This window comes from Mustela erminea, chromosome 6 (genome assembly GCF_009829155.1).
Source record: "Mustela erminea isolate mMusErm1 chromosome 6, mMusErm1.Pri, whole genome shotgun sequence".
NCBI lineage: Eukaryota > Metazoa > Chordata > Mammalia > Carnivora > Mustelidae > Mustela > Mustela erminea.
The window spans coordinates 10,658,683-10,678,526 of record NC_045619.1 but is presented as its reverse complement, the minus strand read 5'-3'; the positions used below and the strand labels follow the sequence as shown (position 1 = coordinate 10,678,526).

The 19,844-nt window shown below is 56.8% G+C and overlaps 1 protein-coding gene across 4 annotated transcripts; it reads right to left on the bottom strand.

Moving 5' to 3' along the window:
- Positions 1-7,954: 7,954 nt before the first annotated feature.
- C1QTNF6 (C1q and TNF related 6) lies at positions 7,955-19,633 on the bottom strand. 4 transcript variants are annotated; one of them, XM_032346378.1, is made up of 4 exons: positions 18,270-19,633; positions 15,996-17,467; positions 13,038-13,293; positions 7,955-10,146 (listed from the first exon to the last, which is right to left on the bottom strand). In XM_032346378.1, exons 3-4 carry the CDS (start codon positions 13,285-13,287, stop codon positions 9,599-9,601), a joined length of 798 nt encoding a protein of 265 aa, XP_032202269.1. In that variant the 5' UTR covers positions 13,288-13,293; positions 15,996-17,467; positions 18,270-19,633; the 3' UTR covers positions 7,955-9,598. The 4 variants fall into 4 exon arrangements, with proteins under 4 accessions (XP_032202269.1, XP_032202270.1, XP_032202271.1 ...); XM_032346379.1 differs by having other exon boundaries at positions 15,996-17,416; XM_032346380.1 differs by lacking the exon at positions 18,270-19,633 and having other exon boundaries at positions 15,996-16,353; positions 17,340-17,629.
- Positions 19,634-19,844: the final 211 nt, after the last annotated feature.

The window sequence follows — 19,844 nt, the reverse complement described above, 5'->3', positions numbered from 1 at the left end:
CGGGAATTAGAAGAAGACAAACATTAGGAGAAAGGGAAGAGCAGGACTTGGGGGGCCATGGGGGACTTACTTGAGCCCCATTTCAAGCAAGGCATTTGGAACAGACCTCGTGAGAAGGGGATGTGAAAATCTGAAAAAAATAAACCAAAAACACAAGGGTGGAGGGAGCCAGGCAGAACTGGAGGGAGGCGGTGTGAAGAGTATGGACTGTCTCCTGAATGTGGACAGTTGCTGGGCTCCCCGGAATGTGCCCCAGGACCTCTAGCCCGAGCCCTTGCCTATACCAGCCTGGGAGTTCCGCACGATAAAAGGTGACTTGACTTATTCCTGGAAAGTGTTTACGGGATTAATGAGTTGGATCAGACAGAATGGGATGCTACCAGCAACCTTCTTCTTTGCCTTCCTCCAAGCAAACTCCTACTCATCCTTCAAGACCCAAATATGTATGAACAGAGTTGATTGCTCTCTCCTTTGAGCTACTCACTCTTATTGAAGGCTTGTTCCTTAAAAAGATTTCTTTGATAGCCCCCAATAAACTGTATTTCCCTGATTTTCCTGAAGTCTGGTCCTTTCTCTGCGCTGAGATCCCTCGAGGGGATCTGACCTCTGGATCCCTTGAACCTCCTGGAGATGCTTGGTTAACGGTGGCAGAATTGAATGACCTGTTTTCCCTTCACTGTTCCCTCTCAGGTAAGCAGTTTCCATTTCTGGGGACCTGGGGTACAAGAGTTGAGGTCCTTCGGGTTGTGAGCAAGATAATTCAACATTTATTCTTTTAAAAGTTGGGGGGGAAACATGTTGAAGATGGGAGCTTGAGCCCCAACCAAAGCTCAGGGAGGGAAAAAACCAGGACCCCAGGACTTTGGCACCTGCCACGCCTGGGCTCCCTGATTGGAGCTTTTCCTGAATGTGCCTGTCTCTATCAGCGCTGGCTGTGGCTCTTTCCCTGATCCCAGGAGCAACAAACACTTGGGCTGTTGCGGCTGGGGTTGGGGTCCGCTCTTGGAGCCATCAACCACCCTGGCCACCAGTAAAAAACGACAGCCTGGGCCCCAGAGTGGGGTGGGAGCTGGTGGGGTGGTGAGGGGTCCCGGGTGAGGAGGTCACTGAGCCTAGGGAGCAAACATCTGGATAGCCTCCTTCCTGGGGCCCCACCCCACTCGAGCGTGCCCATACCCTTCATGTGTGAGGGGCCTGGGGCTCCAGCCTTACTCGAAGGGTGAGTGTGCGGGAGGTCAATGTCCTGGGGAACATCCTTTCATCACGAGGCAGCTGCATTTTTTTTTCAAAGATTTTATTCATTTGTTTTAGAGAAAGAGGGAAAATCCCATGCAGACCCCAATCTCCCCCCGCCTGCACTGAGCATGGAGCCCAACACAGGGTTCCATTCCACCACCCTGAAATCATGACCTGAGCCAAAACCAAGAGTGTGACACTCAACCCACTATGCCACCCAGGTGCCCCAAGGCAGCTGCATTTTTTTTTTAAAGATTTTATGTATTTATTTGACAGAGAGAAATCACAAGTAGATGGAGAGGCAGGCAGAGAGAGAGAGGGAAGCAGGCTCCCTGCTGAGCAGAGAGCCCGATGCGGGACTCGATCCCAGGACCTCGAGATCATGACCTGAGCCGAAGGCAGCAGCCCAACCCACTGAGCCACCCAGGCGCCCGGCAGCTGCATTTTTAATGAAAGCTTTATTTTGCAAAAATTAAAATTTCCAGCTAACATCACGATGTCCCTGATCTCAGAGCCGGGAAGAGATAAGCACAGATGGCCCTGGCCAGCAGATGCCAGAGGGCCCCAGCGCACCACAGGCTGTACCCGCTGCGGTCTGAGGGCACGAGCTCCTCCAGGACTCCTGCAAGAGGTCCTGCCCTATCACGGGACTGACCAAAAGAGCTCGAGGATCTGTACTACCTTGTAGCCATTCTCTGAGACATAACAGCCCAGGCCCCTGACAGCTGTCACAAAGGGCTGGGTTGGACTCCTTCAGGTGCTGCCCACGGGCTACGTCCCAAATCCCAGGTCCTGCAAAGCCGGCTCCTTCCGCCCATTTTTTCTGTTCCCTGAAAGTGCTGAGCAGTTCCTACCACAGGGCCTTTGCCTGACCCCCCCCCCCACCCTTTCCAATTAGCTTTGCCCCATGTTCCTGGAAAACACTTGCCCTCCTTTGCAGTCTGTGTGATCTGTGAGGCTCTGTGCAGGTCTGTCCGCCCTATGAGGGCAGAGACCGTGTGGCCTTTGTGTTCACTGCTTTGCCCCCTGTGCCCAGCCCAGCGCAGAGCCTGGGCTCAGGAGTCGCTCCTGAACCGCTGAATGAAGGGACACACGGTCCCGGCAGGCATTCATCCAGTCTCGGGCTGTCACGGCTTCTCCCGTAAAGACCTCAGTACCGTGTCTACCTTAACATAATACTCAGCAGCTCTAGCGAGCGTGCCGTGAGCCCGCCTTTCACACATACTTCCCGTCTTTCCTCCCCACGTGGTGCTCTGGGGTGGACGCTGTTTCCATCACCCTCGTTTCCCGGTGAGGAAACTGAGGCGCAGAGTGGTCGCGGGAGTGCCCTCATTTCTGGGTTCCATCTGGGCCCGGGCAGTGTCCCCAGCAGGCTCCGATGTGCTCAGGGAAGCTCGATTCTGCCTCGGAGGGCCAGAGAGGGTTCCAGGCCGGGGTGACCTCGGTGCCCCGCGAGCTCGGAGGCAAATCAATGGGCAGGGCTGTAACCAGGGGTGCTCAGGGCCAAGGCTGCCCCCCAAGTCTGGGAAGGCTCCCCAGAACCGAGACACCCTGGCTGAGTCAGACACCCACATCTGGTGCGTCAGTTGTATTTTAAACCCCTTCTCCCCACCCCGCAACCCTGCCCCAATCCTGCTTGGGGGTTCAGCCCAGACCCTCAGGCTTCAAAGGTAAATCTTGCTTCCCAAAATCCTGTTCTTCTGGGGCGGGGTTGGTGTCAGTGTGATCATGTGACCCGCTCTGGCCAATGAGAAGCAGGGAGAGGCGGCGGGAGGAAAGACCGTTCTTTCTCCCAACCTGAGGCGACACCTACTGGGGCCGCCATCTTGGGGCCGCCATCTTGGGGCCGCCATCTTGGGGCCGCCATCTTGGGGCCGCCATCTTGTACCTGCCCTCCTGTGGCCCCAAGGGAGGCCGGCCTGAGAACAAAGCTCCGGCGCTAAGGGTGCCAAGTGGACATGGGGGACAAACCACGGTTTTTCGTGGTGCCGCTCAGCTGCTGGGTTAACCAGCCCTGGAACTGCCTTATCCTGGGATCAAGGGTTATTTTTCCATTTTGATGCTTTCTGTTCAGTAAGCGTTCCTTGCATCCAAAAGCATCCTAACAGATTCAGAGGGGAATCTGTATCACAAAGCGGAGGGAGGAGAGGATTCTTTCTCTGTGTGTTAAAACCCAAAGGAGAGAGCCTGTGTGCCCAGCCAAGAGCTCTGGGACAGGATGCACTGACCAGACACACGGTACCCCCCCCACCCCAATCTCCCGGACCCAGCACAGCCCCGCGGGGAGGTGGCAGCGGAGAAGCAAGGGCTGCCTCAGTCTTGGGGTTCCTGGCTGAAGAGCATCCTGGCCCCTCCTCCCCAGCTGAGCCTGGGAGCTGCGCACAGAAGACCCCCGGCAGGTCTGAGACGCCGAGGGACCACCCCCCTCTCCCGGGCCAGACACTGGGGAGGCGGCTGAGAACCCAGGGAAGAAGCGGCCCCATGGCGTATTCACGCAGCAGGGTCCGGGCTCCGACAGCGCTCTGAGGGACACAGAATTTGTGAGGTAAGCACCGCGGAGCAGCCCTCCGGAGAGGGCTGAGGACCCAGGACGCTGCGGGAGCAAGCGTGATTCAGCAGGTGTGCGGACACCTGAGCAGAACCCAGAGCAGATGGCACGGTGACAGACTAAGCAGGGGTCATGTGGACGCGTGGGGACAGCTGACCTCTCACCGCCCACAGGATGGGGCACTTAGGAGCCGCTCCCCTTGGACATGAGGTCAGAGAGGAGCTCCAGCTGGCCCAAAGCACATTTCTTTGCCTTTAGCAGAATGGAAGTGCCTCATAGAAATTAAGTTCAGGGGCGCCTGGGAGGTTCAGTCGGTTAAGCATCTGCCTTGGGCTTGGGTCATGATCCCAGGGACCCCAGGATCAAGCCCAGCGTGAGGCTCTCGGCTCAGCGGGGAGCCTGCGTCTCCTTTTTCTGCCTACTTGTGATCCCTCTCTGTCTCCCTCCGTGTCAAATGAGTAAATAAAATCTTAAAAAAAAAAAAACAAAAAGAAATTAAGTTTAGTGGGGAAGAAAGCAAGTTCCAGTTTCTGTACATCTGAGCTTGGGGCATCCATTCCTTCCTCTCCCTGCCTGTCCCCCATGGTGCACAGCAGTCAGCCTAGCAGTCAGCCAGCTGCAGGACAAGGACGGCCACCCACGCCCTCACCCTCACTCTCACTCTGCTCCGGTCCTGCACTGGGTCCCCTGCTTCCTCCCTGTGCCCAGACCTCAGTTACTACTTCCTCCCGCCCACACTACCACCTTCAGGCCAAGACTTCACACCCCAGCCTGACCCTGTTCTGCACACCCTGCCCCCCCCCACACCGCCCATGCCCCCTCCTCCTCCCTCTTGGTTTGCAGCCCAGCTGCTCCCAGGCACGGGGCTTGGGGCTTAGCCGTGCACTCTTGACTCCTGTCCTGGAAATCCCTCCTTCCTCTCTGGCTCCTGCAGCAGCCGCTGGCCGCAGCTGGCCCTGGCTCTCCCCCCACGGGGCCCCACCCATAATGTTCTTGACATCTGTTTCTGGTTGTGTTGAGTTTCTGCCTGTTTTCCCCTCCTCCAGAGGTACACGTGGCAGTATGTGGCTCCTGGGTCCGGGCAGGGCAGTGGAGCTGGCTGGGGGAGGAGGAAGCTGCAGAGGGAGCTACAGAGCGCCCTCTCTGGGCCGGCCGCTGCTGATGGACAAAACGGAGACTCAGAGGGACGAGGAGACAAGCCCAGCTCACACGGATAGAGGACAAATAACAGGACCTGCCCTGGGCCAAGAGTTCTTCTAAGAAGATTCGGACCCGGGAATCAGAACCCTCGCCCCGCCAGGCTCCAGAGCCCACACACTCTGACATTTGAGTACTTACCACTTCTCTGAAACTTCTCTGGCCCCTGTCACTTGGCACTTAATATTTTCTGGGACAATCGGCACTGTTTTCGCAGTCTCCCCCATTGTTAGTCCAGGGGTCCTGATCGGGGGTTCTGAAAATTGTCACCCCATAAAGCCTCGGAGACGCCCCCCCCAAACCCCAGGCCTCAGCGGGGCAAGAGAGGAGGGACTTTGAATCCAATGGGACAGAAAAGGATAGTGAGGGGTCCAAAGAAGCCAAATGAGTTGCCCAGCCACTCAGGGGACTCCCCAGGGCAGAGCTGGCCCAGGAGCCCGCCTCCTGATGCCTAGGCCTGCTCTCTTCTCATTGGCATAGAAAAGTCTGATAGGAACAGCGGAGACTGGTAGGCCTTTTGCCCAAGGTGGACCCCCCCACCCCAACCTGGGTGCCCTCCTCTTGTCCCTCTGCTATTAAACCTCTGACTTCCTTTGGAGTCGAGTGGGAACATGGCCCTCTCCTGTAGGATGACATTGTCGGTCCACCCCGTGTCCTCTCCTGGACCAGCTGCCTCCAGTCTCCATAGAATCCATGCTCCACGGGGCCCCCACAGCCGTCTGCCTCTTAAGTTAACTCTAACCAGTGACCACGCTGCTCAGAACCCTCCAGCAACTCTCCATCACCTACAAGGTCAAGTCCCAACTTAGCCAGATGTTCGAGGACCTTTATGACGTGGCCCCTCCCTACCTGTCCATCCTCAGATCCCATCCTGGTCTGTCTCTACCACCTTTCCAAACATTTACATCCCTTATGGGCCTCTCCCGTTGCCCAGAACGTAGGCCGCACTGTCCCACCTCCCCCGCCCCGTCATGCTGCTGTCTCTCTCCCCCACATCGTATGTCTTTCAAACTCCTATTCATCCTCCAAGACCCTGCTCAAATGTCCCCTCCACTCCGACGCTTTCCTAGATCGTCCTTTCTAGAATTCTCTACTCTCTTCCTCATGCTCCAGTGCAACAGAAGAAGGGTGTATTCTTTTTCTAGGAAGGCCAAGGACTCCCAGATACACCCAAACCAAGCCTGTAGAAGGATCCAGCCCACCCATCCAGGTACTAAGTCCCCAGGGACACAGCCCGGTTCAGCTGCCTGCACCAGCTCTGTCTGATCGAACTTCCCCCTTAATATTCCTTGCATTGTCCCCCTCCCACCCCCGACCAAGTGATGGCAGAGCAGAGCTGAAGTCCTGTGACTCCCAGCCTAGGCTGTTTTCCATTTCATGGGCTGCTTCTCCTCGTGGCCCACTTCTCTCTCCCCTTCCTTGTTTAATACTTCAGAGGGACATACTATTTTCAAAATATGTAACTGAAGGGGATGGCAGGGGTGGACAAGATAGCTGTATGGGCTCCCTGGGTCCCCAGGACTAAGCATTATAGATCTCCTGGGGGACCTGGTCCCCACAGACCTGGCCACAGGCTTGGGGGCCTCCAGAGTTCCAGGGCCCTTGCCCGGCCCCCACTGGAACATCGGCTTCTGGAAGGGTCCCCATCACAAAGATCCAGAGGCTCCTGCCACTCCTTGGAGATTTGCCACCAAGCCGGAAACCGGGCTCCTGTGGGAAAAACCAGCGCAGGCGGACGTCGGAAGCCGCTTGGAACCAGGATGGAAGCTTCTGCTGCAGATCAGCTGAGACCATGGAGGAGTTGGTTCTGAGAGCCCTGAGCTAATGTGGCCTGGAATTGCCTGCGACCTTTGGCCTCAGCTTGCAAAGGACAAACGAATTCTCCTGCAGGGGCTTGGTGAGAAGTTTCCAAAACTTTGCTGCCAAAAAACAAAACAAAACAAAACAAAAAAAACAAAAAGCTTGGCTACCTTAGCGGATTGCCAAAACCGCTTGTCCTCACAGCATCCATGATTAGAGGCTCTGGAGCTGGGGGTAACCCTTACCTTTACTGCTGGGGGCAGACGGATGACACGTGAACAGAGTCTGGGCCAAAACTGTGCCTTGGGGTCGCTCCCCTGCATAGCCTCTGACCCATGGGGAGCACTCAGGTGTAGTGGGAGGCCTCTTGCCATGGCCATGTTAAGTTTCAGAGAAACAGAGACTCGGCTCCCTTGCCTGGGCTGGGCCGAGTACCAGGGCAGTTCCAGTAGCTTCATTCCTTATAGCTGCATCTTGCACATGGTGCCAGAAAGCCACCAAGCACAGCCATAGGGACACACACAGGTGCCTTGAGTGTGTCAGGCAAGCCCACAGGGGTCACTGCAAACATAAATAGATTTACATGAGCAGTCACCGCGCTAGCTTGGAAAGTCAGAACCCAGTCTGCTGTCTGATGAAGCTGTGTTTTCCTCCAGAGAACAGCCAACAGTTCTCTCGTAAATATTAAACACAAACCATGAGACAGAGTCCCCAAGTAGGGCCTGCGGGGCTCGGCACTTACAAGTGATTCACTGGAATGTAGGCTCCACAGCGTTCTCGAAGGCAAGAGGATGGCTTGGGCTCGCCCTGCACCTCCACGCCTAGCGGGGTACCCAGCACACAGCAGGCACTGAGTGTGGCTCAAATATCGCTCTTCTCATCCTCATGGCCACCCCCTGGGGTAGATTCTCTGCATCCCCATTTTACAAACAAGGAAACGGAGGCTCAGGTGTGTGGAGCCTGGCCTGAGGCCACAGACAAGGCACAGCCCAGCCGGCTCCGAGCCTGGCTCCACTCACTCCAAGGCCTACCAGCTGATGAGTGACCGAGGGGGCCACGTGGGATGGGGAGCCCATGGAGGGGAGCCCTGTGGTCGGGCCCCCAGCAGAACCAGGACTGGCCGCCCTCCCGAGGAGGGGCACAGGGAGCCGAGCAGAAAGAACCAGCCTGAACTGCCAAAAAGACACACACTTTAATCACTCCAGACAAGCAGGACAGGGGTGAAGTCAGGTGAGGAGTGAGGATATAGCACCAGCGTTCACGGCACGGGGTCAGGTCCTGCTGCCAGCCCCCCATCACTGAGCCGTGAATCCGTCGGCTACGAGTGAGCACCAGAGACCACTGCCCGGGGCGCCTCTGCCCCACGGTCAGCATCAGCACCAACGGGAAGCAGCCATTTCCCTCTGGAGAGAGGTTCAGGCTGCCTGGGATAGGAGACAAGAAGGCCGGAGACCGCCAGACTGCCCCACCCCGGGAGAGGGAGAAAGGACAGAAGGCCTGATGTCCCTTCCTTGGCCTTGGTCACTCCCAGTGCCTGTCTTAGCCTCATGGCTCAGAGGAGGTTCCCCTCCACTGACCTGGGATGTTGCCTGCTTCAGTTCCCTAGACCTGCTGAGGGCTCCAAAGCCTGGCCCATGGCCCAGTGGCACGTGTCAAGGTGGCATCTGGCCACAGGAGGCTCCGTGCCGGGCACGAGCTGCCCATCGGGACCTCAGCACTTTAACCAGGTCCGGAAAGCCAGGGACGTTGGGCCGCCAAGGAGGGCCAAGGAGGGTCAGAGAGCACCTGAGGACGACGTCAGTGTCTGGCGGTGGCTGGGAGCCTGGGAGAACCGAGGCCCAGGCGCCTTGGGGATGGGGAAGGGGATGTGTGAGGAGGGGAGGAGTCCTCGCGGGCTGCCGTACCTGACATGTGGGGAGATGTGGGTCTGGGCTCCCTTTCCCAAGGGCCCTCTTCACCCCCAAATGCCGCAGGCCCCTGGATCCTCCCCTCATAGCACCCTTGCCCTGACCATGGCCCTTCTGGGGTTTGCTTTAATGAAGGGCTTTGGGCAGGAAGGAAAGAAATGAACAAGGATAAGGGGATAAGTCCTTGGGGACTCTATCCACCTTGGGGACCTGCAGACAAGGACGGTCCATGGTGGCTGAACGCCCAGACACAGACTTCTGTGATGAGAGCCCTGCTATTTTTCTGGGTCTGGTTTCCTGAGCCTGTGTCTCCCCACCCTGGCGGGGCTGGGCACTCACCAAGGGCAGGGCCTGTGTCTCACCTCTGCTTCCCCAGAGCCTGACACAGAGTGAGTGCTCAGAGAGCGTTTGATGAATGAATAAGGGAACGGCGGCTGCACAAGTGGGGTGCACAAGAGAGGGACAGAGAAGGTGGAAGGAGCAAGAGGATGGGGTGGGGGTGGGGGTCCTGGAAAGATGAGAGAAGTGAAGGATTTGGCAAGAGTCTAGAATGTTTGGAGGATTCCAGAATGTTGGGAAAGGTCTAGAATCTGGGGACTCAAGGCGGGTCCCTGGACCAATAGCACCAACTACTTCCAGGAACTTCTTATACGTGCAGAACCCTGGACACCGCCCCCTTCAGAACCAGAATCAGAATCTGCCGCGTTCGCAGGCTGGGAAAGTTCTAGAATATTCAGGTTAGCGTGCTTCTTAAAATATGTCCAAGAGAAGAGAGAGAGCGAGATGTTGGAGGGAAGGAAAGAAGAGGAAGCCCATCCAGAATGCTTGGTCCCGGGGGCCCACTTCATGGAGGACAACTTTGCCCACAGTTCCCCCGACCCCGGGGCGGGGGCTGCCCCACCGGGGACCACTAATCATCCTCAGGCTTGATGAGGTGGCCACTGAAGGTGATGTAGGTGTCCACGTCGTCGCTGTAGACGGCGTTCTCCCGCTCGCGCTTGAAGAGACGCACCCAGACGCGGTCCCCGGGCGCCAGCGCCAGCATCACGCTCTGGCTCTGCATGATGCTGCGGTCGCTGGGCTGCGCGTAGAGGATGACGGCCGCCTCCTCGTTGTGCACAACGTGCACGTACGTCTCCTTGAAGTTCCAGCTGTGGACGTTGAGGCTGAAGAAGTAGAGGCCACGCAGCGGGGCGACAAAGTGACCGGCAGTCAGGTCGAAGTGGCCATCGGGGTTGACAAAGACAGTGTCAAAAAGCAGCGGCTGGAAGCCCTCGCTGCTGTGCAGGGCCGTCTTGCGGCCCACCGAGAAGGCTGAGAAGCGCGTCTGGCACGGGGCCCCGGGGCTGCCCGCCTGCCCCTTGGCGCCCTTGGTGCCCTGCGGGCCACGCTCCCCCCGGGGACCCTCCCGGCCCAGCTTCCCGGGTGTGCCCAGCAGGCCTCGGTCCCCTTTGTCACCTGTGGGGACAAGAAGGGGAAAGTCAGGGCCGGCACCCTTGTCTCTGCTTGCAGAAGGCTCCTCCCCTGCCTCGAGAAGGAAGGCCAGAGAATAGCCAGCATGTACTGAGCACCTACTGCATACCGGGCACCGCTCTGCTGAACGCCCCTCTAAAGAAGACACCGTGACCATCTCTACTCACAGCGAGGTTCAGTGACTCACCCAGGGTCATACAGCTCAGGGGAAGCGGGAGGGGCAAGCCCTAAGATGCTGTCTGTCTTCCACCGCCCGCTCCCCTCCCCGTCCAGTGAAGGTGTGATCACGTTCCCTAGGAAGCCAGGCCCAAACCCCAAGAGTCACGACTCCCAGCCTGACTCCAGCGGAGAGGTAGCGGCTGCAGGACCCACTTGGCATTTCTTTTTCTTTTTTCTTTTTTTTAATTTAAATTGAATTTAAGTAACAGACAGTGTATTATGCGTTTCGGGGTAGGATTTAGTGATTCATCAGCTGCACAGAACACCCAAGGCTCATAACATCCTGTGCCCTCCTGATGCCCATCCCCCAGTGACTCTGTTCCCCACCCCCCCAGCCACCCTCAGTTTGTTCCCTAGAGCGAAGAGTCTCTTATGGTGTGTCTCCCTCTCTGTTTTTCTCTTATTTTATTTTATTTTTTTCCTTCCCTTCCCCTATGTTCATCTGTTTTGTCCCTTAAATTCTGCATACGAGGGAAAGTATACGGCCTTTGTCTTGCTCCGACTGACTTATTTCGCACAGCTGCATATCCTCTGTTCCATCCATGCTGTTGCAAATGGCAAGAGCTCATTCTCTTTGACAGCTGAGTCGCACTTTGCATTTCTGACCCAGAGAAGGAGCCAAGAAAATAGCCTCCGCCTACATGAAGGGAAAGGCCCTGGTTCGGAACCAGGCAGCCCTTGGTTGGTGTTAGGTCCCACTGGGGCATTTCACGGTCACGGTCTCGGTTATTTTGTCTCTGTCCTGAAGAGGAATCTGCCCACCTCACAGGGCTGATGTTGGGCCCTTGACAAAATGTCCTATGGGGGAGCGCCCTATAGACTTCCACTATGAGGCAGGAGGGTCCGCCCAGCAATGCTCGGCCTGTCCCTGACTGCCCGGGGCTCTGGCAACATCCAGCCTCATCCTTAGGCACACACGCCTCTGTCCAGCCTCAGTTCCAGGCTGACCTTGAGCACAGAAGGAGCAGGGGATCCCCTGTGTCTTGAGGTACCTGATCCCAAGCATTTCCCTGCCACCTGTCACACGCCAGAACTCCTACCATCAGCCACTCCCCTTTGAGAGACCGGCACAGCCCTGTGTCTTCCCAAGGTCTCCTGTGACCTTGGCAGTATTGATGAAAAGAGCGAAACGGAAGGCATAGACCCTCGGGGGGGGAAAGCCTGGAAAGAAGCGGGGAGAAGGGGGTCCCCGGCTCTGCAGCGGTTTGGCCCCACAGCCTCAACAGAGAAAGACCTCCTTGCATGCACCACACTTTACGGTTTGCACCTCCCTGCCCCAGACCCGAGGGAGGGGGGTGAACGCTGGTCCTAGGAAGGGGTTACCTCTACCTTTTTACAAAGGAGGCGGCAAGCCAGGGACAGAGAGACCAGCCTGACCCGCACAGTGAGGGAGCGAGCAGCTGGGACGGGGACCCAGGACTCCTGACGCCAGCCAGGAGCCTCCTGCCACAGCCGAGTGTCCACCCGCACCGGCAGACAGTGAAGGCTGGCTCAAGGGTGTCCTCCTAATCGTGGGTTTTCCAGACAGCTCCTCAGCCTCAGGCAGAGGCTCTATGGGCCTTGGGGAAGATGGGGTGCTGGAGGAAGGGAGGTGTCCTCCCCCATGAAACCCGAGGCCCGGAGTTCTCAGAAGCTAGCCGATCCCTGGCTCTAGGGTGGAGTGGCCCGAGTCCTCAGGGACAGATCTCGGCTTTGTCCCTTATAGCTGTGTGCTCCTGAGAAAGCTCCTCCCTGCTTGGAGGCTCCGTGTCCCCCTCTGCAAAATGGGAGCAATGACCAAGGACTGACGTCTTGGGGTGGTTGGCCACACAACCCCAGGTGAAGGGTGTCCAGGGCCTGGCCCCAGGCCCAGCTGTTCACAGTCCCCAGCAGCAGAAGCCTCTTCCTAATTTTCGAGGACAGGGAGCCCGCTCTCACCTGGATAGCCCTAATGGCTGCCCATAGATCTCCCTGCTTCCACCCTTGTCCCCTACCGGCCATTCTCCATGAAATATTAGAGAGATCCATTTGTAGCCCCAGTGGGACCAGGTCTCTCTGCTCGAACCCTCCCCTGCTCCCCATTCCCACTCAAGGAAACCCAAGTCTGACCCTGCCCCTATTTCATCTCCAACTTCAGCTCCTCCTCTTGCTCTCTGCTCCTTAGACACACCAGGCCCACTCCTACCACAGGACCTTTGTACCTGCTGCTCATGCTCCTTGGACTGCTCTTCCTCAGACAGCCACATGGCTTCTCCCTCACTTCTCAATGAACCAACACCCCATTTAATTTGCAACCTATTCCCTGCACCTACACTCCTGATGCCCCTTACCCTCCTCAACTTTGGCACCGCCATCCCCTTTATCACCATCAAACATTCTGTCTCATTAACTTCAGCAATATATTTTTTGCTCACTTTTTGCCTCTCCCATGGGAACGGCAGTTGGCACTTCTGTCTGGTTTGCTCATGCTCCATCCTCAGAACTCAGAACAGTCCTGGCACATAGTAGCTGCTCAATAAATATATGAATGACAGAAAGGGTCTGGGACAATTTTCTATCCGGGTTTTTCCTGTTCCCTCCCCCTCACCAACCCCAGCCCAAGGAGAGGGCTCCACGCCCTCCCCATCCCCAGCCAGGCCACTCTAGCCTGAGCCACTGGGAGGGAGGGGGCTACTCACCCTTCAGGATGGTGATGTTAATGTAGGGCCTGACCTCAGGCAGCAGGTATGGGAGGGCAGATGGAGAGGCAGATAACACTACTTCATCTGCAGGGGTCAGGGGGTCCTCAGAGTCACAGCACCGTTGACAGTACCCAGGGGTTCCCGAGGCCACCGCATCCCCAGAGGAGGGCTCCTCGGTGGGGACCGCAAACACCAAGAGAGGGAGCAGGAGCCCTGCACAGAGGAGGTCCAGGGAAGCTATCCCCATGGTGACCTGCAGCAAGTAAGAAGGGGCAGAGATTCTATTTAAGGGACCGTCCACACCGCGCACTGAGCAGCACAGATGCTTCCCCCATATTATCAGCACACCTGATGTAACTCGAGGGCAGAGGGTTAGTGTCCCCATTTAACAGATGAGAAAAAAGAGACTGACACAGAGAAGCAATTTCTCCCAGGTCATGAAGAGACCTGTGGCCATGCAGGGCCTGCAGGCCGGGTCCCCTGGAACCTAGTCCATGTGGATTTCTGGCACACATGGGCTTGGAAGGAAACCCGTCTAAAGAGAGCCACAGCTGGGGAAAAAGACGAAGTCCCGGGACGCCTTTGCTGGGGTGAGCTAGGAAGGTGCTCCAGCCACCCACATGTCCTACCCAGTAAGACCGTGAAATGCTCCCCACCCCAGCCCGCCCTGCCCACCTCCCTTTGGCTTGTTTTCTTGCAACCGACCCAGCCTTCTCCAGCAAGCACAGGCTACCAGCCCAGCATGAGGGATGTTAGTGCGCCCCTGCGACCAACGCAAATGATTCTGCAGGCTTGCTCTTCAGGAGAGGGGACGAGGTGCAGATTTGGCACCTGAGCACCATGGTCCTGACTAAGATCTAGGAAAGTTCATTTATTATAGCAGTCAGGAAGCAACATCCAGAGAAAATACACAGTGTTGTACCCAGGGATGCTGTCACGGCATCTTTAAGAATTCAGGAATAGGTATGCAGAATTTCAGAATGTAGACCAGTGTTGGCCTGCCTAGAGTGCCTGTGCGCAAGGCAGAAGCAGGTAGCTCTCTGCGCCGACAAATTAGAAACAAAAATAGAAGTCATTTTTGGAAAAATGCAACACTGAGGGTTTGTAGGTTGGCAAGGGCTGTTGTCAACCCACCTCCCCCTCAGCACCTTTGTGCAGTCAACAACCCACACAGCTCAGCCTTACACAGAAGCCCTTAAGACTCTGGAGTTAATTCATTGGAAGGGAGTCGTGTCAATCATCATAGACCTACCAATCCACTGCCAAGGGGGTAAATTGGAATTAAAGAGCAGGACTAGAAGGTCTGGAAAAGCCCAGGGGTTTATGAAGAGGTCTATGGCCCTGGCCAAGGGAGGTTCCAGAGTTCCAGGAGTGGGGCAGGAAGTGGCCAGGACAGCAGACACTGGGGACAGGCTGGGGCTGGGTGGGCAGGAAACCCGGCAAAGAGCCTTTGAGGTGGTAGCAGTGTTTGGGGGCTGGCATATTATCGCAGGATCAGAAACTCGGCTCTTGAAACCAGACTGGTTTTTACACTTCTGGCGTTTCTTTGTTTATTTCCTTTTTGTTCCTTTAACATTTGGTACAATTCAAAAATATTTTTTCTGCGGTTAATACATATAGAGAAGTTAAAATAATTATTTTTTTAAAAAATGCTATTCTATCTTCACTGAGTACTGAGGTAAGGGATGGGTTTTAAAGGGCAGGAGTTCCCCCTCTATACACACACACACACACACACACACTCCACCATCTGGGGGCTGAGCAGTAGCTAGAAGGGTGGTGGCGGGCAGGTCGTCCCCACAGATAACACCCTCTCTTAGAAGTGACCATTCCCCAGCTCTACCCTGGTCTGTTTTCCTGGTTCTGCTCAATAAGGCAGATAAACTTCTCAGAGATCAACATCCTCTCTGTTCAAGATTATAACCTCCACCCTGTGTTTGTAAATGCCACATCTCGGTGATTTTTGAGAAGAACAAAAATCCCCTTTTTCCTGGCCATACATGTGACTTTATGGGAAAGGGTGAGGCCTTAGGGTTGGACCTAAGATCCCATGATAGCTTACACACTGTGTGACCTCAGGCTAGTAGCTTAATCTCTCTAGTCTTCCATGCTGCTCCTTGACACTTACAAGAAGTTGAATCCATTGCCTACCTCCCAGATTGTTCAGGAGGATCCAAATGCAGGGTAAATGCCTGACTTGTAAGACTCTTAATACAAAGGACGGCAGAGGGAATAGTCAATAACATTGTATAGTGAGGACCCTCATCAGTGGTGAGAGCTGAGTAATGCACAGGATTGCTGAATGACAATGTTGCAAGCCTGAAGCAAGATAATGTCAATTACACTTCAGTAATAAACAAGTAAGATTTGAAACATGTTCCTTCTTGTGACAGACAAGGCCTCTACCCAGTGCCCACATGGGATGGGAAGAGCAGAATTTCGCCCGGAGAACTGGCATGGTTGGGGATGTTTCTGTTGGCAGAGGCCAGATTGGAGTCAAAAGCTCTGAGACACAGAACTGAGCCCTGGGGAGAGCAGGAAGCAGGAAGCAAAGCAGTCTTTGAACAAGAGTAATAATACCCACAGCCATGATCAGGGACTGGCCCTGGGGGAAGGGGGACCACGCAGGGATCCAGAGTGGGGGACTGTGCCATCTGGGGTGATTTGGGGTGGGGGGGGTCTTCCTGCTGCCTTTACTTAGGAGCTGGGAGCTCTCTGGTATGGGAGGGAGCTGGGCCTGCTGACTTGAGGTGGTGAGTGTCCCGGCAGGGACAGGCTCCCGCTGGAGGAGCAGGGCAGCCCTTCAGCAGGGGCTAGAGGGGCTGAGAGGATCCGAGGGAGAGAGCAGAACCCAGGATGTGTCTAGGAAGAGAGGAGGGAGGAAGGGAATTCTGGGCTCTGACCCCAGCCCCCGGGGCCCTGCTGGAAGAAGTTACAGGAACATTCATCACTCACCCCGTGTCCAGTGGCCTCCACGGCAGCTCACAGACCCCCGGCCTCTGGGCAGTCTCTGGCTCCTTGGCCCATGTCTGCTCGTTGCTGGCCCAGACCCCCGGGCTGAGCCGAAGAGGGAGGGAGAGAAGGAGGGAGAGGGGCGGAGGGAAGGCGGAGGGAGCGGGCTGAGCTGGCTTCCCACTTCCCCTCCTCTCGGCTCCCTCCTCTCCAGCCTCTGGGATCTGTGGGAGATCAAAGGAGCCTAGGGAGCTGGGGTTTTCCTTTGCTTAACTCTTTGGTTGTCCAGTGGGGTCTGGTTTGATTCAGAAGCCCAAGAGAGTCAGAGTGGGAAGGCGTCTGAAGCCCCTTGAGGCGCAGGCTGGAAAATAGAGGGAAAGGAAGGGGCAGGAGCCCCCCAGATTGCTCAGGAATGAGGCGGCAGCACTGGAATCCGGGCTGAGAGGTGGGCTTGGCCTATTTGCTCTGGGTCACAGGGGCAGGGTGCTGAGGGGAGAGGGCGCGGGCACCCCCTAGCTCAGAACTTGAGCCAATCCATTGACCTCTCCGTCCCTAGGCATCTGCAGAGCTCCAGTCCCCAGTCTCCTTGGGCCAGGCACAGGGGAGGCTCAGCACATGTCCGAGTCAATGAGCAGGTATGACCCCCTCAGGTACTAGGTAAGGGCAACAGCCAGGTCAACACCCCCTCTCCAATGGACATGGAAGTCCCCCGCCTCAGCCTGGAAATCTCCCCTGAACGGTCCATCCCTCGCGTCTTATGGAGCCAACCCCTCTGTGGAAATGACCTCCCCCCGCACAGAAGGGTCCTGTTGGCAAGAGGGGGCAGCCTGTGTAGTATGCCCCTCGGCCTGGGCGGGGTCCTGCCCAGTTTCCTTCCAGTTGAGCTGCCAAGGTTTTTCATGCATCCCTGGGACTCTGGGGTGCCCAGATGGTCTCCAGTGTCCCTCCCACTCTAGCCCCCTCTCATTCCGCACTGGTTGAGTGCTTACTGCCTGAGCTGGGCCTCATCTTTGCAGGGGGTTTTGGAACCAGAAGGGTGTTTCCATCCATTATTTCAACTCAGCTGACCCCAGCCTTGTGCTTTCCCAGGGTCCCATGGCTGGGAGGAGTGAAGAGGAGCCACAATTCCACAGAAAGGAAGGGGTCCCCAGCCCACTGGAGTCCTAGGAACATGCCTGGGCAGGGGGAATGGGTGGGGTTGGGGGGGGACAAAGGCTCTAGTTCCTGGTCTGTCCCATGGGAAGAGGGAGGCAGTGACATTACTGCCCTCAGTACAGAAATGTAGAGATCTGAGGGGGATGGAATTCAGTCTGGGGCTTAGGGCATGAAAGCCTAGCCCCCACTCACCGGGCCAAGTGTGGAGGATAGAACAGCCCGTGGCCTGTGTATCTTTAACCACGTCTCATGTCCAGCCTTCAGTCTTTCTAGCAGTTTTGGGGATAATCAGACAGCAGAACTTCAGTCCTGGAAAGACCCTGAGAGATGGCCTGACCCAATTACTTAATGTGACCAGCAGAGACTCCGTGACCCAGGATAGACCCCAGTCTTTGGCTCAAGGTCACAGTTGACCGAAGCCGAAGCTGGAATGAAAGTCAGACTCTCCCAGCTTTCAGCTTTGTGCTGCTTTCACCTCTCAAGCCTCCCAAGTCCTCCCCCCTACCCTGACCTACTTAGGAACCCCAGGGGGTCCCCCAAAAGCAGATTGAGGTTCTACAGCATTGAGAAAACACCAGGGCCACACTGGCCATGCCCTCTATGTGGCCCTGCCTCAGGCAGCATTCCCAGGGCGCTGAGCCAGGGCTGCAGAGGGTGGGAGCCATCCTTCCCACCCTCCCCCTGCTGCTGTCACCAGGGAAAGGGCTGAGTCAGCAGCACCAGAGTGGAAGACAGCTCCTGGCTGCCTCTGAGCCCTTTGGCTTAGAAAGCCCAGCCTCAGAAGGAAGGGAGAGGGGAAGACAGATGGGGGATGGGGAGCGCAGCTTGGGGACACAGGAAGTTTATCCCATGCTATGCCAGCCCTCTGCTCCAGGCCACACTCAACAGCCGCTCTGCCAAAGGCCACTCAGCCCATTTAACAGATGAGGAGACTGAGGCCAGGAAAGGGACTCGATTTGCCAGGTTCTAGGGCTGGCTCCTTTGGCTCCCAGCCAGGCCGAGAGCCCCAGAAAAGGGCTCCTTGTTCTCTTTGCCAGTTGGAGGCAGGGTGGACAAGAGAGCAAGACTCAGATATATTACACTTCAATATTTTCCCTCTCACTCTCACTCTGCCTAAAATACCTTCATCTGTGCAGCATCCGTGGTCTCCCAGCCATTCGGAGGATCTCCCCAGCTGGCCAGGTAGCTTGGAGACAGAGCCCCAGCCCGGGGGCAGACAAAACTGGGTTATGTCCCAGCTCCAGCTCCTTCTAGCTGTTTGACCTTGGGCACACTCCCTACTTCTGAGCCTTGGTGTTCCTGGGCCAGAGGGACATAAGGAAGCCAAGAGCACCTGAGCGATCTGGTGGGATACCCGATAGGGGTCCCCTCTACTGGCCACCCACCAGTGCTTCTCCTTGGTGACACTCTGAATAGGGTAAGGGTATCAGCTCCTTCTCATGCACACCTGAGTCGGAAGCCCTGGGACCCAGGTATAAAAATAGTGAGTGAGTGCTTACAGAGTGCTAGGACCCCTCATGTATTTTAAAAAGATAAAATGTGTGCCTGTCAAAAGGTGAGACAGAAAACATGATTCCTGGAGTCAGCATTGCAAGTTGTGAATGCCAAGTCGCAGATTTAACTGCTCAGGGTCACTAGCCAATTAAGAAACTAAACAAAGGCAACCGCGAGCGCCACCTGCTGGGGAGAGCCAAGAGGCCCCGCGGTGGGTGTGACCCAGCCCACTGGGCACCCACCTCATGGAACCGGCGACTTGTGATGCTCCCCACCTGTCTCATCCCCTTCGTCGGGAACTAAGGGGGTAGCAGAGGGCTAGGAGAAGGATAAAAGGCCACTGCGACGTGCTAGGGGATGGCTGGGGCGCCCAAGCACTTTTTTCCAACCCCCTCCCCACAAAGTTGGGGAGAGGTTGGCCAGAGGTTCCAAGGGACCCTCCCTCTCCCAAGCAGTTCCTCCCGCTTCCTCCTGCGCGGAGAACCCCAGACTCGGTTCTACTACGGAGGCCTTCCACTGATTAGCCAGGGTGGGTTGGGTGAACATCACCTCCGGCCTCAGTTTCTCCGCCCTGGGCTTTCAACACCCCATGTCTGATCCCGAGTTGGGCGAGTTTAAGTCCATTTTACAGAAGGGGACACTGAATCCCCAAGAGGCCCAGGGAAAGAAAGAGCCAGCAGGTCGCGGGGAGTCTGTTGGCCGCCTCCACCCCCACCCCGCCCCAGAAGAACCCGGCTAACTGTTGGAGGGAAACTGAGGCTAAGGAACAGGTGCAGCAAGTGGCTCCCTCCCCGACGGCCGACCAGTGGCAGAACCAGAACGATGAGGCAGCCGCCAACCTCCCGGCTCCGCTCGGCAGAAGTAAGGAGAGACTCCCCGGCCCCCGGCCCACCGGCTTCGGCTTGGACCCCTGGGAAAAGGCAGTCGCCGGCCGCGGGCCCGCCCCTTTGGTTGCCAGTCGATGCCCTGGAAAAGCACGGCCCAGGGCTCAGGCAAACCGGACCCCGCCGCGCGGATACTCCCGGCCGCGACCCTCAGGCCAGCTCTGCTCCGGCTTCTGGGCCTTCACCCGAGAAGCCCAACCCGAGGCGGCTCTTCGGCGCCAGGGAGGGGCCCCCGCGCGTCCAGCCCCGAGCGGAGCCGGCCAGGAGCCCACAAGGCCGGACTTGGCCGAGCATAGCCGAATCCCGCCAAGTGCTGCCG